This window comes from Pseudochaenichthys georgianus, chromosome 5 (assembly GCF_902827115.2).
Source record: "Pseudochaenichthys georgianus chromosome 5, fPseGeo1.2, whole genome shotgun sequence".
Taxonomy (NCBI): domain Eukaryota; kingdom Metazoa; phylum Chordata; class Actinopteri; order Perciformes; family Channichthyidae; genus Pseudochaenichthys; species Pseudochaenichthys georgianus.
Window position 1 is genome coordinate 30,312,163 of NC_047507.1, and position 14,573 is coordinate 30,326,735.

Consider the following 14,573-nt stretch of genomic DNA (forward strand, 5'->3'; position numbering starts at 1 on the left):
AGCATATGCAATATTCTTACTGGCACGTTTCCCTGCTGTTGGTTTTTGTGGCTAGAGACTTTTATCTCTTTGATGAAATGTTGCAGTAAGTTGCATTAGTCCTCAGCTCTGCACTGCCTCTTTGAGTGCTTTGAACTGTGTCACCACAGTAACACTGCACAGACTGTCCACATTGCCGAGGCAAGAAGAGAAACAGAGGACATAAACAACACCCACATAACATGATTCATGAGGGAACTCAAGAAAAAAGGCAAAGTGCAACCTTAATAACATAGCATTATCTCAGGAGGGAGAAGCTACAACATTAATGCAGCCAGATCTAAGTGAATGGGATTAGATTGGAGCGGATGTACGGCATTAACAGATGTCAAGTGTCTCAGTCCAGCCCCACGCTTACTGAGTTAGCTTTTTAAGTGTCTGACTGTCCTTGGTGAGTTTAGTAGTCCATGTGCACAGAGAAATGGGAGGAATGTTATTTGGCTTTTCTGAGCTAAGAAAGCCCCTGTGCGTAAGTAAATATCAAAGCTGGCAGCTAATAAGCTCAGGGATGATGCAGTAGTAACCTGGCTGCCCTGCCTCTACAGCCAAATATAACCTGTCTACGGTCTGAGACATACATTTTAACAAAAATAACTTTATCATTAGATGTATCAAAATATGCGGTCCGGGTGAGGCTGTAATTTGCTTCACAAATGACTTGCTGCTCATTTATGTCTGTCAAATTGTAGTCTAAATTCTCTTGAAAACTTTATTTTCCTGTGAAACAATGCATACGTTTCGCAAAAGAGAATAAGGAACTTTTGATTAGGATAAACGTCTGGACCATTTGCACATATTTAATATTGAGTTGTTGGACTCCTACCAAACAGTTCTGACTTAAAGTGTCTGGTTTTTATGACCGCTATGACGTCAGCATATTACGAAATCTTGCCAGCGCCTGAAACAGATGGATGATTGTTCTCATGTGAACAAACAGACTGTCTTTAACAGTCAGTTGCTGTAAACTTTACAGCAACTGACAAGTAATTAGACTGCTAAATGGGGAAGAATAATCTATAAACTCCAGAGTAAAAATGTGCACAGACTGACACTACAGCTACCAGGTGTGAGGAGCCTTTGTGAGATGTCTGGACTTCAGTCTGATGACTGACAGAGGATAATCAACTCATGCTGCTGCAGTGCAGGTGTCACAATGTTTACTGAGGAGGATCATCAGAGCTGGGGCTATTTTTTCCAACACTGCACCGAGAACATTTATGACAGAGCAGATCTGTTTTTCGAACTGTATCCGTTTGCAAAATCTGATATACCTGCCTCAGCTTCCATCCTGTGGAGTGATTTGGGTTAATCTCGGATGGCTGAGCAGAATATATATGTTGACATTCGGGTGTCCACTACTATTTCATGGTTTGACTGCTAGTATGAAAACATTTCTGGGAAATGATTACATACAGGATACTCACCCCAACTTCTATAAAGTCCTTTTAATTTATAGTCATAAATTAAAAAATGTACAAAAAGTAATTTGACGTCTTTATAAGAATTCCAAGCAGAAGGCAATGAGGTGACACAATTCATATTTCAGCAGAGGAAGAAGGTGCTCCTGTTTGACAAGTTTAAAAAGATATAGCTTGGATAGAAACCTCACACTTTGGCACAGTCACACTGTCCTCCAAGTACACGAGCGTTCTTTTGGCAACCTTTTACTTTTTGGCAACAAGGAAAATGCAGCTTTTAAGCAGTGACGCTATAGGACGCTGACAGTCAGCCATCTGCAGAATCTCCATTTTTGTTTAATGTTGCAGAGCGTCCACTGGTTTTTGGATTCATTCACTCCCACCTGTGAAAGCTGAGGCCTGAACTAGTCTACCCTTGTCACAGCTGCATTCATGTAAAGGGACTTCAGCAATATAGCCCGTGGTACAGCAGAGGGGCAACATCACTTACAGTGGCAGTTCTCAAAGACAGATAAAGTCGATTTTATGAGGGCCTATAGTTATTTCTAAGTGTAGTATACTCCATCATATATGTGAGAAGAACTTGTGATTTATACTATTTTTGTTTATTGTATAGATGTAAAGGTGCTCTGCAGATATAACTTACTTGTTGTGTTAAATCCATAGCAAAAGTTGGCTGATAAAATTCTAAAACCAGGGTGGTATTTTTGGATTAGATTCCTGTCCACCTCTCTGCCTGGACTATATTTATCCCCAATCAATCTGTCAGCACGAATCCTGGCAGTGATTCTGCGACCAGCTTGCTTCTGTGATTTCTCAAACTGGTAATCTCAGATGTTTCCGCCGTTGTGACTTTTGTTTATCTGTGCCATCCAGCTGCAGAGGAAGAGGCACATAGGCAATGATATCGTAGCCATCGTGTTCCAGGAGGAGAACACGCCCTTTGTTCCAGACATGATCCAGTCCAACTTCCTGCATGGGTACGTGGTGGTGCAGGTGGAGAACGCGTGTACGGAAAATGTCACATACAAGGTTGGTGCCAAAGACAGACAAAACTGTATCAAGAAACTGCGGGAAAAAATCATATTCATTCACTTTTGTTTTCAGGAGTTTGTAATTGACATGTGCATCACGTATCTCAGTGTATCATAGCCTTTGCTCACCTGCTCTTTCCTCCAGGTGTCTGTGACAGCGCGGGATGATGTACCTTTCTTTGGGCCGGCTCTGCCTGACCCTGCCGTTTTCAAAAAGGTCAGCAGTCACACAAACTTAATTCAGGTTTGCAAGCAGACAGCCTTCATTCTCTCTGCCTTTCCTTCCCTTATATTTACCGTCCTCAGGGCCCAGAGTTCCGGGAGTTCCTCTTCACTAAGCTCATCAATGCTGAGTACGCCTGCTACAAGGCTGAGAAGTTTGCCACGCTCGAGGTGAGAAGTGTGTTGCAATTCAAGTGTGAATGCCTGTGAGAAGTGTGTGTGTACAACTTTGGAATAGGTGTGCACCCTACTGCCTCTATTCCTAACAGGAATCTATTTCAAGTGCCAACATAGATTTATCGTCATCTAAACATTCTTCGACAACAAGCCAGTGAGCTATAGCGCTGATGTCTATCATCCTGACGAGGCTCCCTTATTTCAGGTGGAGGGTGTAAATACAGCGGCCAGCTTTGGGACAATCTCCACTATCTCAGGCAGAAACAGGAAATGTCATACATTTTCAAACAGCTATTTTAGGGATATTTTTAGGCAGATTTCAAACAAAAATTATATAAAATGTAATATAATTAAAATTCAAAATACACTTTAGTGGTGTTTTTTTATGTAACTCTTTTTGTTTTAAATATAATGTTTATGATTGGTTTTTGCAACAGTCCCTGTAAATATCTGAAACATTACAATCAAATAAACAAGTCTACGGTTCTCTAGACCTGGGTCTAAAAAATGTAAAAAATACAATGTAACCTTAAAGTTCAAATCAACATGTCAATATTAAATGTCTCTTTTTTTGCACAGTTTACGAGTAAATATTTGCACAGAACTATTTGTACCCAGCTTGTTCTGCGACATGCAGCAGGTGAAGTCAGGCCCGATGCAGAGCCACTGTTGGAGGGAGTGGAAGTGTGTGGTGGCTTGCAGGGGTCGGTTTGGAATTGGGCCTTAGACAGAGTTAGTACCTGTGCAGACTGAGTGTGTTGTTGTTGTCAGGAGCGCACACGGTCAGCCCTGTTAGAGACTCTGTACGAGGAGCTGCACATCAACAGCCAGTCCATGATGGGTCTGGGTGGAGACGATGAAAAGCTGGAGAACGGGGCCGGAGCAGGCGGAGGAGGCTTCTTTGAATCCTTCAAGGTACAGCACCCTCCTGTTAATCTGCAACCCCACATGCATGAGAGTGAATGCACACACTGTTAGGGTGCTTTTATCTCCCTTTCCCTCTCTTGGTGGGATTCTGGGTATTCACACATGAGAAAACAAAGCAGAGAACATGTACAGTATCTCAAAAGAACAGCCCTGTGGCATTTGATTTCACTTGGCTGGGACTGCTGTGTTTGTACATGATGGTGAGGTTTCGGGGCTGCACGGTGTCCTGTTGTGTACGAGTCACTTTCTCTGACTGAGTGCTTCATCAATGGACATTAGGCTGGTGGAGCGTGGCCCCGCCGCTGAGGCTCGGCGGTAGGAGCTGTGATTGTTTGTGCCTGATGAACCATTTAATGACCCCTCATTAGGGAGCTGATGATGCAGTTTGCATGTCTACCCATGTGACAACAAGTCGTTCTTTGCCATCTTATATACCAATTTTTCTCTCAGCCTCTGGCTTAAAATTCTTTTATTATGCATGCAAGCATACAATACCTTTCTATAAATCTTGCACACAAATCATGTCTGTTTCTCTAACTATCAAGAGCATATTTTTCTGTCCCTCAAATCTCCACAAATGATATGTTTCCCTCTGTTTTCCTCAAACTGTGTAAATTCTCCTATTTTCTCTCGCTGTCCTCCTTGCTCACATTGTGTCTCATCTGCCCCTCTAATTACACAAAAACACCTCAAAAGATACATAGAGATGTACAAAGCCTACACTCTCCTCGACTTCCCGTGAACCTACATTTATTTCACGCAGCTTCTCCCTCCTGCTTGTTGACTGGCACTGCCCCTAAGCGTTCGAAAATAGTCCTGCGTACACACATGCAAGCACAAACCAGGATGTGGTCATGTGTACACACAAACAAACACACATGTAAGTACACACACATTTGTTCTCCTCAGAGATTTAACACATTTATTCTAAAAATCTTCCACACTTATTAACATTTCACAATACGCATCACATAATCCCTTGGTGGTTAAAACCTGGTTAAATAAAGTTTTAATAAAAAATTAAAAAATAATAAAAGTTAGGGTGATCACAAGAGTGAGACCGCAAAGAATAATTCAAGACCCTGAAAACAGATTCAGCTAAATGGAATTCATCCATCATTAACTCTATTATCATCACCTTTTACTTAAATATTGTGACAACGCTTTCTATTAAAAAGCCCTTCCATCAATTTGTGTGAATATGTAATACAGATAAGCATACCCTCATTTATGAAACTTGAGGTAATTTGGATTAATGTAATTTTATTGTTTGTATATTCACATATATTTGGTATACGATCTTTTGAGAAATCGGTCGGTGAGTTGCATTTCCCCCAAAACATCAAAGTGGATCCTCTGACAGTATCTCCTCGTTTCTCTCTGTAGCGGGTCATCCGTAGCAGAAGCCAGTCTATGGACGCCATGGGCCTCAGTAACAGGAAGTCAAACACTTTCTCCACTAGCCACAGTGGCAGCTTTACCCACAATCCCGCAGAGAGCCCCAAAACCCCAGGGATTGTAAGTAGCCCGTTTTGGTTCACATGAAGCCACGTATCATACATAAAGGATACAGTATACAGTATATCCAGCACAGTGGATGAATACAGACTGCTTACCTATATTATTTCTTATAAGCTAATTGCCCCTGTCAGCACATTGTATCACTTTACTCTCATTATGTTATTATTTAATGCTGATTTTCATTCCTGACACTTTTAATTTACCCTTGCATTATTCTAAAGTGGCTTCCATTATTTGCCTTTTTTAATTTGCGGCTCATCTTGTTCCTATTAATGATGGTTTTGTTTGGAAAATCACCATCATTAATTTCATCAATCATTCTCATCTGTTGAGATCATCTTCAAACAGGGTGACTGTTAGGTTAGAAATCAAGGATGATGTGAAGAATAGACTATCCATCGTGGAATGAATCGGATGGTTTCCTTCTCGATGTGAGATTGTTTTAGAGCCCCGGTTAAGTCTCTATCCTCAGCCTTGAAGTGTGCTTAGTGTAACTGTATGACTACCCAGACTCCCTCCCTCCTTACTATGCTTCTGTCATGTCTGTCTGCTCCTGTTTATGTTACGACCTCTCTTCGCAGCCTTGTATATGTGCATGTGTGACTGCAGAGCATGCATGGCACAAGCCAAGGAACGCAACGCCCTAATTGTTCAAAGATGGGCTTAAATATATTTCAATTTTCATTGCCATTTAGGATTTGTCAGTACTTTGAAATGGGACTAACTTAACCCCATGTTACAGGCCTATTCAGGGGCGGACTGGCCATTGGGAATACCGGGAGTTTCCCCGGTGGGCCGGTGCTGTGTGTGGGCCGGAGGGCCAAAAAAAAAAAAAGTTAATAAAAAAAAAAAAATCTTTTTTTTTTTGCCTAAATCCTACCGGCCCACATTTGTAAGTGTTCCGGCCCAGCCCAGCCCAGTGGGGTGTGGCCAGGGTTGGGTTGTAACGGAATACATGTAACAGCGTTACGTAATCAGAATACAAAAATCAAGTAACTGTATTTAGCTCGTGTTACATTTGAAAAATGAGTAATTTGATTACAGTTACTTTCGTAAACCTGAAGTGAATACATTTTGGATTACTTATTGGAATTATTGGTGGAAAGATGTCCTCACAACATGTAATATTCATTACTAAAGGTACAGCCTCGTCTGGTTTCTTGCTCAAGGGCACCACGGCAGGGCAGGAGGTGAACTGGGACCTCTCCAAGTAGAAGTCCACACTCCAAATAGGTCTGGTCGGGGACTTGAACCGGCGACCCTACGGCTCACAGTCCAAGCCCCTACTGACTGCAATAGATTTAGTGCCTAATTTTGCTCTCAAAATGGACCAGATTGATGCATTTAACTTCAACATTTAAAAAAAAATCTTCCCGGGGGAGCTTGCCCCAGGTCCATCACCTGCCCACACCTCCTGTTAAATTGTCTCTCCCACATTGAGGATGCTTCATACGTCGCCCATGTTTTATTCCATGTGTCAAGTCAGGCAAATTGGGTCAAAATGTTATTGCATCAATGATCTGTTAACATTAAAATCACTAAATATATGCCGTAACTATTTTTGCTCTAGGCAACTCAAGAGCTCAATGTGATTACTATATGAATAATTGTCCAAAATAACATTAAAACCATAGGGTTTTTTGTTAAGTAACATACTTTCGTCGCCGGCCGGCCGATACATGCCGCGCATTAAGTGGGCCTGTTTGTCAATTAATCCCCGGGCCACTTTTTCCCCCCAGTCCGCCCCTGGGCCTATTCCTTAAAAGCTATTCCCTTTGGATTCTGTCTGCCTTTTTACTCCTTCTGAATGCATCGCTAAGCAACCCTGTAACCCTCAGGGCAGAAAGGGGCGACATGCCTGCTCTCTCTCTGTGGCACTCTATCTCCTGCTGTGCCCCTCTGTGTCGGGACCCCAGTTTGCTTTAAAAGCTTTTGACTATTTCTTCGATATTGTGCTCTCTATTAAGTCGTACTGCTAGCTCTTTTTCAAGCTCCTTTGCAGCTTGCTGTTAAAATGATTTGTGCTGTTTGCATGATATCTTATGATGTGTTCTTTTCTTTTCCTCCCACCTTACTTGTTTCCCATCTATCCTCTCCTCTCTCTCTGTGCTTTCCCTGTCTTGTGTGGCTCAGTCATTGCTTGTTCCAGGGAAAAGTCCCAGTAAATATGGACGCCGAGGCAGTGCCATAGGAATAGGAACAATAGAAGAGGTTCATGTATATTTCTCCCTTCTTGTTTACTGTTGTTGTCTCTCTTTTTTCTTTCTTTACTTTTATCTTTTAATGTTTCATATTTTCATAATGTAAGTGAGCAGTACGTAGTTTGTAGTTTGAAATGTGCCTGTTTTATTTCCTGTAGCAGTGAGAAGTTTTCAGATTTGATAGCAATGTTTTTAATGAGAACTTCAGTCATTCATGCATTTATACATATAGTACCTGGACCACACGTAATTTCACTTTTAAATTGGTCTTTAAAGATAACATAAAATAAGATCAACCTTTATTGCTCCCCTTAGGGAAACGCAGGTATCTTAGCAGCAACAGCAATGATGGTAAACACAGCAGGACACATATGAATTCACATAATAATAATAATAATAATAATAATAATAATAATAATAATAATAATAATAATAATAATAATAATAATAATAATAATAATAATAATAGAAATAAAGAAAGGTAAGAATATATATATATATTTTATTTTTTAAATGTATAACGTGACTGTATAGGTTAAAATGTAATTAATGAATAAGAATAAGAATAAGAATAATAATAATAAAGAGAAAGGAAGAAATGTAAGAAATAAAATGAAAAAAAGTGACTGTATGAATTCAAATGAATATATCATTTGTCAATTTGGAAGTGTGGGTACAACTATATACATTATAGTGAAAGTCATAGGTACATACAGGGCAGGTTGTTTTGAGTTTTAATGAGCTCTTATTAGGCAGTCAAGCCTTTATTGTAGAGCAGAACAGTAAACTTTTTTTTTTTGTTAAACTCCCACTGATGTTCTTTTACATAGTCAGTGTGTACTAGACCTTTTGCATTTTTAAACTCCACAGTCTGACCTTATAATTTTAAATTGTATTTGAATATATTAATATTAACTAATTTCAGAATCTCAGAGCAGAGTGGATTTGTAAAACATATTTCTTAATGTGTCAGAGGATTAATCAAATCATCAGTCCATAATTCATTTTGCCGTGTGCACATATTTCCCTTCAGTAGCTTAATGTATCATATTCTTGTGAATGATGACACTACCCCCGATCGTGTGTCTGACTCTCCTCTCCCTGCCCACCGTCAGTCATTGATAATTCCTGGGAAAAGCCCGACCAGGAAAAAGTCTGGCCCATTCAGCTCCCGCCGCAGCAGCGCCATTGGCATCGAGAACATCCAGGAGGTCCAAGAGAGGAGGTGAGAGGACAGCACCGCTGATCCGCAGTGAGTGGGTAGTGAGGACAGAATAGTGTTGCAACAGATGGAAGCAAGGCATTACAATGAGGAAATTAGCCATTAGAAGGCACACTGTTAAAACTGGACACATTATGAAAGGCTCTCTATTTAAGTGCCTGTGTACTGTACACACATCTGGAGTGCCTAGTGAGCTAACATGAGAATCAACCATCCTTAGGAGCTTCCCTTCCTATGTCACATGCAGGCTTATAGAAATAAGCCCCCCATCAAACTATCTCCAACAACTGCTATAGAATTAACTTTTCAAGGGTCTACCCTTTGTTTCTGGCCTGCCAATGAGAGCACAATGGGCTTTTCCAGGAGGGGGGCTTAAACAGACAGGCACTTAAAGGAAGGGTTTCAGACAGAGGGTGATTACTCGTATATTCAGACAGACAATGAGTGTTTGTCTGAATATATATATATATATATATATATAAGTGTTTTTTCCTTTTATTGGAGATCTTATTATTGAAAGGGAGAGACAGAGGGGAGGACATTGCCTGAAATGCTCGGCCGGCTCAGGATTTGACTGACTTACTAGGCAGTGGTGACCGCATTTTGACCGCCAGCTCCTACCACTGAACTGTCCGGCGGCCAATCAAGTGTTTTTTAAACATTAAAGCATGTAAACATGTTTTGGGGGTGGGGGGGGGAAGAAAGTATGAGACTGAAAATGAGCAAATTAAGTCTTGCAAGCTATTTTTGTTGGGCTGTTTAGAGAAACAATGGGGATTTGAAATGCTTTACTGTAGTTGTTGTTCCTTGTGGGGACATTAACAGCAGCTGGGGTTGCCCAGGATACGTGCATGCAATTGTCAGATAACATGCACCCACATATGAATTACTATCATATTTTTTGTAAATCTGAAATGTGCATGGAAATAATGTGATGGCCAAATAAACAATCTCATTAATGCATTCAGTAATATCCAAACAAGCTTACCTGCTGCTGAATAAAAGTGCATTGTGAAAAAACATACACGTTCATACATGAACCGAAATAGGAAGTGCACTTAGAGACTCCCACACAATCCATTTAGATAAAACTGCTTGTTGTTAAAATGGGGACTTGTATGTTATTTATATGTGTGATGCAGCAGTTGATGTGCATGTCACTTCAATGGGAAAACAAACTTTAAACAAAAGTTAAACAACAGTCTGTGGCAGTTAAAGGCACATGATCAGAAGATATGAAAGTGTTAAACATTCCTCAAGAGTTTGTCTAATGTGTCATCATATGAAACTGACTGCATTTTCATATGGCCATCTCCATTCTTGCCCTGAAGTCGAGAGGTGTCACCCAGCACCCAGAGGACACCGGAGGGCATCCACTTCTTTCTGGAAAACAGATCAGACAACTCCTCCAATCACAGCTCTCCTGAATTCCCTACTACTAGGAACAGGTGAATATTATTTTAATCAACAATATAATAGTATACTTTATTATATTTACGTACATTGACAAGATATTTGTGATGAATGGTCCCTTGGGTCGGTCAATAGGGAATATTTGTATTAAATGGAACAGCAACCGTGCATGGAGGATTACCCTCAGTCATTTTTGGGCCATTTACTTAAATGAAGCTACACAATTCACCTTATATTTTTCAAATTGTCTCTAAAATTCTTGTTTATTGTTGTTCCAAAAACACTCCCAAAACTAAAGTTAATGTGAGACAATATATTCTAGAATGTACTATAGTGCTGAGTGACATGTTTAGCTGGAAAACTAGTTTACTTGTTCTTGAGTATTGCCAAGTCCTTGATGAAATCTAATTTGGGGGTTGCATTAACTACAGAACAGCTTTTTAGATTACGCAATAACCTGGCACAGACAAACCCACTGCTGTCATGTTGCTTTAAAGTGCTACCTGAGGTGCTGTGAAATGAAGATGATGAATTAATTATACTTTTGGAGGGAATAGTAGAACAAAAATAAAGAAAACATGTTGATTGTCCTACTTTAAATGCATTTACCGTATGGGAAACACAGGAGTTTGTTGCGGTCAGAGTGACCCAGGTGTGTAGTTTGGCGATGTGTTGCAGGGCGCCGTCCATCCCTGAGGCGCAGGACCTTTCCCGCTCTTCCTCCAACGCCAGCAGCTTTGCCAGCGTAGTGGAGGAGCACGAGGCAGAGGAGGAGTACGACACCGGACTGGTGGGTGGAGACAGACAGAGAGACAACACATAATGAAAGTACATATATGCATGCCACTTCCCAAAAACCAAAACCGCAGGCAGCGTCTCACAGCTGATGACATATTTATCATTCAGCTCATGTTTACTGTGGGGAATAATAAGCTAGTAATCTTGTTCCTTTTTGGTTACCTTAATGTGAGATGGTTTGATGGATTTCACTTCATCCCAGTAATGGCAGGTCTCAACATGAATCCCATCGTAATCTATATAGTTTTGCTTACGTTCATTTGCATGTCAAAAGTATAGAAGATGCCAATACTGTTTTGGAGTAGAGCTGTGGTTATAATTAAGCTGTCAGCATTTCCTTTAAAACATTTCTGGTAAAAAAAATGACATAACTTCCTTTACGCTTCCTACAGGAAAGTGCGTCTTGTGTTACGCCACTCAAGGGAGAGTCATTTACGTACAGTTCAATGGAGGACAGTTCGTGCAGTGCAACCCAGGGGAGTGTTCCAGGTGAGTTAAGCAGTAAAGAGCTCATATTTCTGGGACAGTGATAGCCTGAAGGTGTGAGAGACAAGTTCACAAGGGCCCCATATCAACACTATCTGGGGGAAATCTAGATGGAGCGGATGTAAGAATAACACTCTCCACATCCCGAGCAATTCATATCCAAACACCCTTGAGCACTGATCCTCACCTTAGCTTCATTAGTGGAACTCACTGCCAACACCAGAAGGACCAGTCTGTGTTACAAACTCTTCAGAAATTAATATATTCTAAAATGTACATTATTGCAGACTGATCTGTGATTTCCACACAGTTACTGTTCTTTTGAAATGACTGACGCTTCACTCTAGAACGTTATTCTCTTACATGCTTGGATATCCTTTTTGTGATAGAACAGCTGGCAGCATTATGTGCTTGAGTTTATAAACTATGACAGCGACGCTTGTGTTGCCTCTTTCCCAGCAGCGTCTCGTCTGCAGCAGCAACCGGATGGAGTGAAGAGCTCGGAGCCCAAAGGGACAGACAACCGGCCCAAGACAGAGCGCTCCTCATCGGTGAGACAACCTGCTTGTCATTCTTCATTAGGTGGTCCTCCATGTTTTACAAAGTCACTGAAAGAATGTTCCTTTGTGTAAAGGGGTCCTATGGTGTGAAACTCCCTCTGCTTTGAACTTTGGGATTTTACAGTACTGGCAACTTCTAATGGGTCGTTGTTATATATGTATTTGTTCCCCCTTTTATGATATTTCATAGACTAAAAAGTACATCAACAAGATCGTTACAGTTAGGAACAATACATCTTTGAGCTAAATGCTAAATTCCTCCAAAGACAATGCTCACATGCAGATGTTAAATATGTATGTTAACATCTTTTATTTTATCGTGTTATCATGCTAACATTTAATAATTTGCTCTAAATTCAAAATACATCTTAGGCTGATTGTAATGTCTTTAGTTTTGCAGTTATTGGTCTCATTTTGACCTGATGAACACTTAAGGGATCATCAAAGATATTCACAATCACCAGTCAATAATATCAATCTTCTGGGAACGGTGAATGTTTAAAAAAAAATCTGTGCCATCAGTCCAATAGTTTGAAATTCGAGTCCGGACGAAAGGGGTGTTCTACATTGCCATTTATAAATTCATGCGGAAAGCATAGAAAACCAGAATAGACACAATAATCACTGAAGAAAATGAAAATGAACTGCAGTGTTTCTAATGTTTTGTGTTGTTGTAAGATTTCTGTTATTACATTTGTCTGTATTAACTATGCCCTCTTCTTTTGTATGTCTGTATGCAGAACTGTTAGCCACACTGCTCTGATCACTGCATCAACGTCCATCTTCCGGTGAGACATAATGTTGACTAGTCATAATTGTACGACTTAAAGACTTATTTGAACCTTTCATTCACCTGATCCTTCTATTTTGTGTGCGTAACATTTTCCTCCTTTGTCTCAGCATTGCCATTAGAGGCATCTTTAACCAAAAACGAGCCAAGGGAACCACTGACGCAGAATAGGAGCCGAGTCAGAAGGCAGATCAAGAGACTGACAGATCTTTCTTTGTATGTTTGGCATGGATCCTCTGACTGGACATGAACCCACCTATCGTCCCTCACTCCAGCTCAATGGGGAACCCTGTAAGCTCAAAGCATGGGAAAGGACACCTCCACAGCCATGCAGCATCATTACTGACTGTCATCCATCAGCTGGCTTAGCAGAATAAGCCTGGCTGCTGTATCATTCGTCAAGCCAGTAAGCTCTGAAAACAGATTTGTGCTGTCGTGTGTCGTCTTGAAAGGATCAGGGTAAGAACTGGGGTTAAATAATGGGGAATGAAAACATAACCGATGAAACAACTGCTGCTTGTTTTAGCTTGTTAAACAGTCTATAGAGAGGAGAGTTGCAGTAGATAGAAACATGTTTTTTTAAATGTCAACCTCACATCCCAGTGTGATATTGTACATGGGTTTAACTTTGATGTACCAGGTGTGTGTGTGAGGCTGTCTGTCAAGGCCACTTTTTGTGTTTTATTGGTCTTTTCTTCTTCTGAGTATTCTGCTGTGGATATTTGTCGTGTTTTACGACAGCTTCGGTCAACCCGTCATGTTTTTAACGGAGGGTACTTCTACAATGCTGTTGTTGGTGGCTGTAATAGGATCAGTCGCCTCCCTTCTAGGTGGGTAATGGGTAATATAGGGTACAGTAAATTGTGTCTGCAATTTTGTATTCAAAATTGTACTGTAATACAGTAATTATGTAGAAAGAAATACGATAGAGATGCAACTTAGTAAAAAAACAAGAGTAAAAAGCGTAATTACTGCAGTGCTCCAACCAGCAACATGCATCCTCAATCCATACGTCAAGGTACTGCTGTTTAGACTTTTGTCCCACACCACTTGTTGACTCGATGTCTGTGTACAAGTGTGTGTGTACAACGGTACTGTGCATGGTGTAAATCTGCTTGCCAAAAACCTCTGTACACTGTTGCCATGCTTGACATAGAGGTGTTGTCCCTGTGATTTGTGTTTTATCAGAAACCAGCCAACATCTCCAGATGCAGTGCACATCGCTGATAGAGAGACAAATGTTCACAGTTTCCTACTTTATTTGTAAAGTGTAATACGTGTAAGTACGTGACCTAAGCACTACATTTGCAGATTTATTTCGTATGGCGACCTCTTGGAAAAAAAGGTCAATATGCTGAATATGAATTTCACTGTGACTCCTCCTGAAGTTGCCTTTAAAATGATTGTGTCCTGCGAGCTGCTTTGAAGGAGGGTCATAATGAAGGCACTGTGTTGCCTCCAGCTGGCTTGAATGTAAAAACTTAGGCAGACATTTATTTATTTGTACATATCTGCCCCGATGAATGGTGAACTGTGTTATCTCCTGACTGCAGAAAACGTAAGACTGAAACAGCTCCCCTTTTCAGAGCAGAGAAGCTTATTCATGTTTTTCAATTTATGATGAAGGAAAGAACTGACACATGGAGTTTATTTCAGTAATATGACTGAAGCAGACATGAGATTTATTGTCTTTGCTGATTTAAAAACAGCATTTCCAGTTTGTGAAAGTGCAAAAAGGTTGAGACACTGGACCAAATGCAAAACA

General features: G+C 40.6%; 1 protein-coding gene across 6 annotated transcripts in view; it reads left to right on the forward strand.

Moving 5' to 3' along the window:
- The window catches only part of rap1gapb (RAP1 GTPase activating protein b), a 132,998-nt gene extending 119,989 nt beyond the window's left edge, over positions 1 to 13,009 (forward strand). For 5 of the 6 annotated variants that reach the window (XM_034083066.1, XM_034083067.1, XM_034083069.1 and 2 more), the window contains 13 exons: positions 2,334 to 2,489; positions 2,637 to 2,708; positions 2,798 to 2,884; positions 3,662 to 3,805; positions 5,204 to 5,335; positions 7,472 to 7,549; positions 8,655 to 8,764; positions 10,093 to 10,209; positions 10,835 to 10,964; positions 11,365 to 11,461; positions 11,918 to 12,009; positions 12,759 to 12,806; positions 12,919 to 13,009. In XM_034083066.1, coding sequence (XP_033938957.1) covers positions 2,334 to 2,489; positions 2,637 to 2,708; positions 2,798 to 2,884; positions 3,662 to 3,805; positions 5,204 to 5,335; positions 7,472 to 7,549; positions 8,655 to 8,764; positions 10,093 to 10,209; positions 10,835 to 10,964; positions 11,365 to 11,461; positions 11,918 to 12,009; positions 12,759 to 12,767 — 1,224 coding nt within the window. In that variant the 3' untranslated portion in view covers positions 12,768 to 12,806; positions 12,919 to 13,009. The remainder of the gene's footprint in view (positions 1 to 2,333; positions 2,490 to 2,636; positions 2,709 to 2,797; positions 2,885 to 3,661; positions 3,806 to 5,203; positions 5,336 to 7,471; positions 7,550 to 8,654; positions 8,765 to 10,092; positions 10,210 to 10,834; positions 10,965 to 11,364; positions 11,462 to 11,917; positions 12,010 to 12,758; positions 12,807 to 12,918) is intronic. The other variant, XM_034083068.1, reaches the window with a different exon arrangement.
- Positions 13,010 to 14,573: the final 1,564 nt, after the last annotated feature.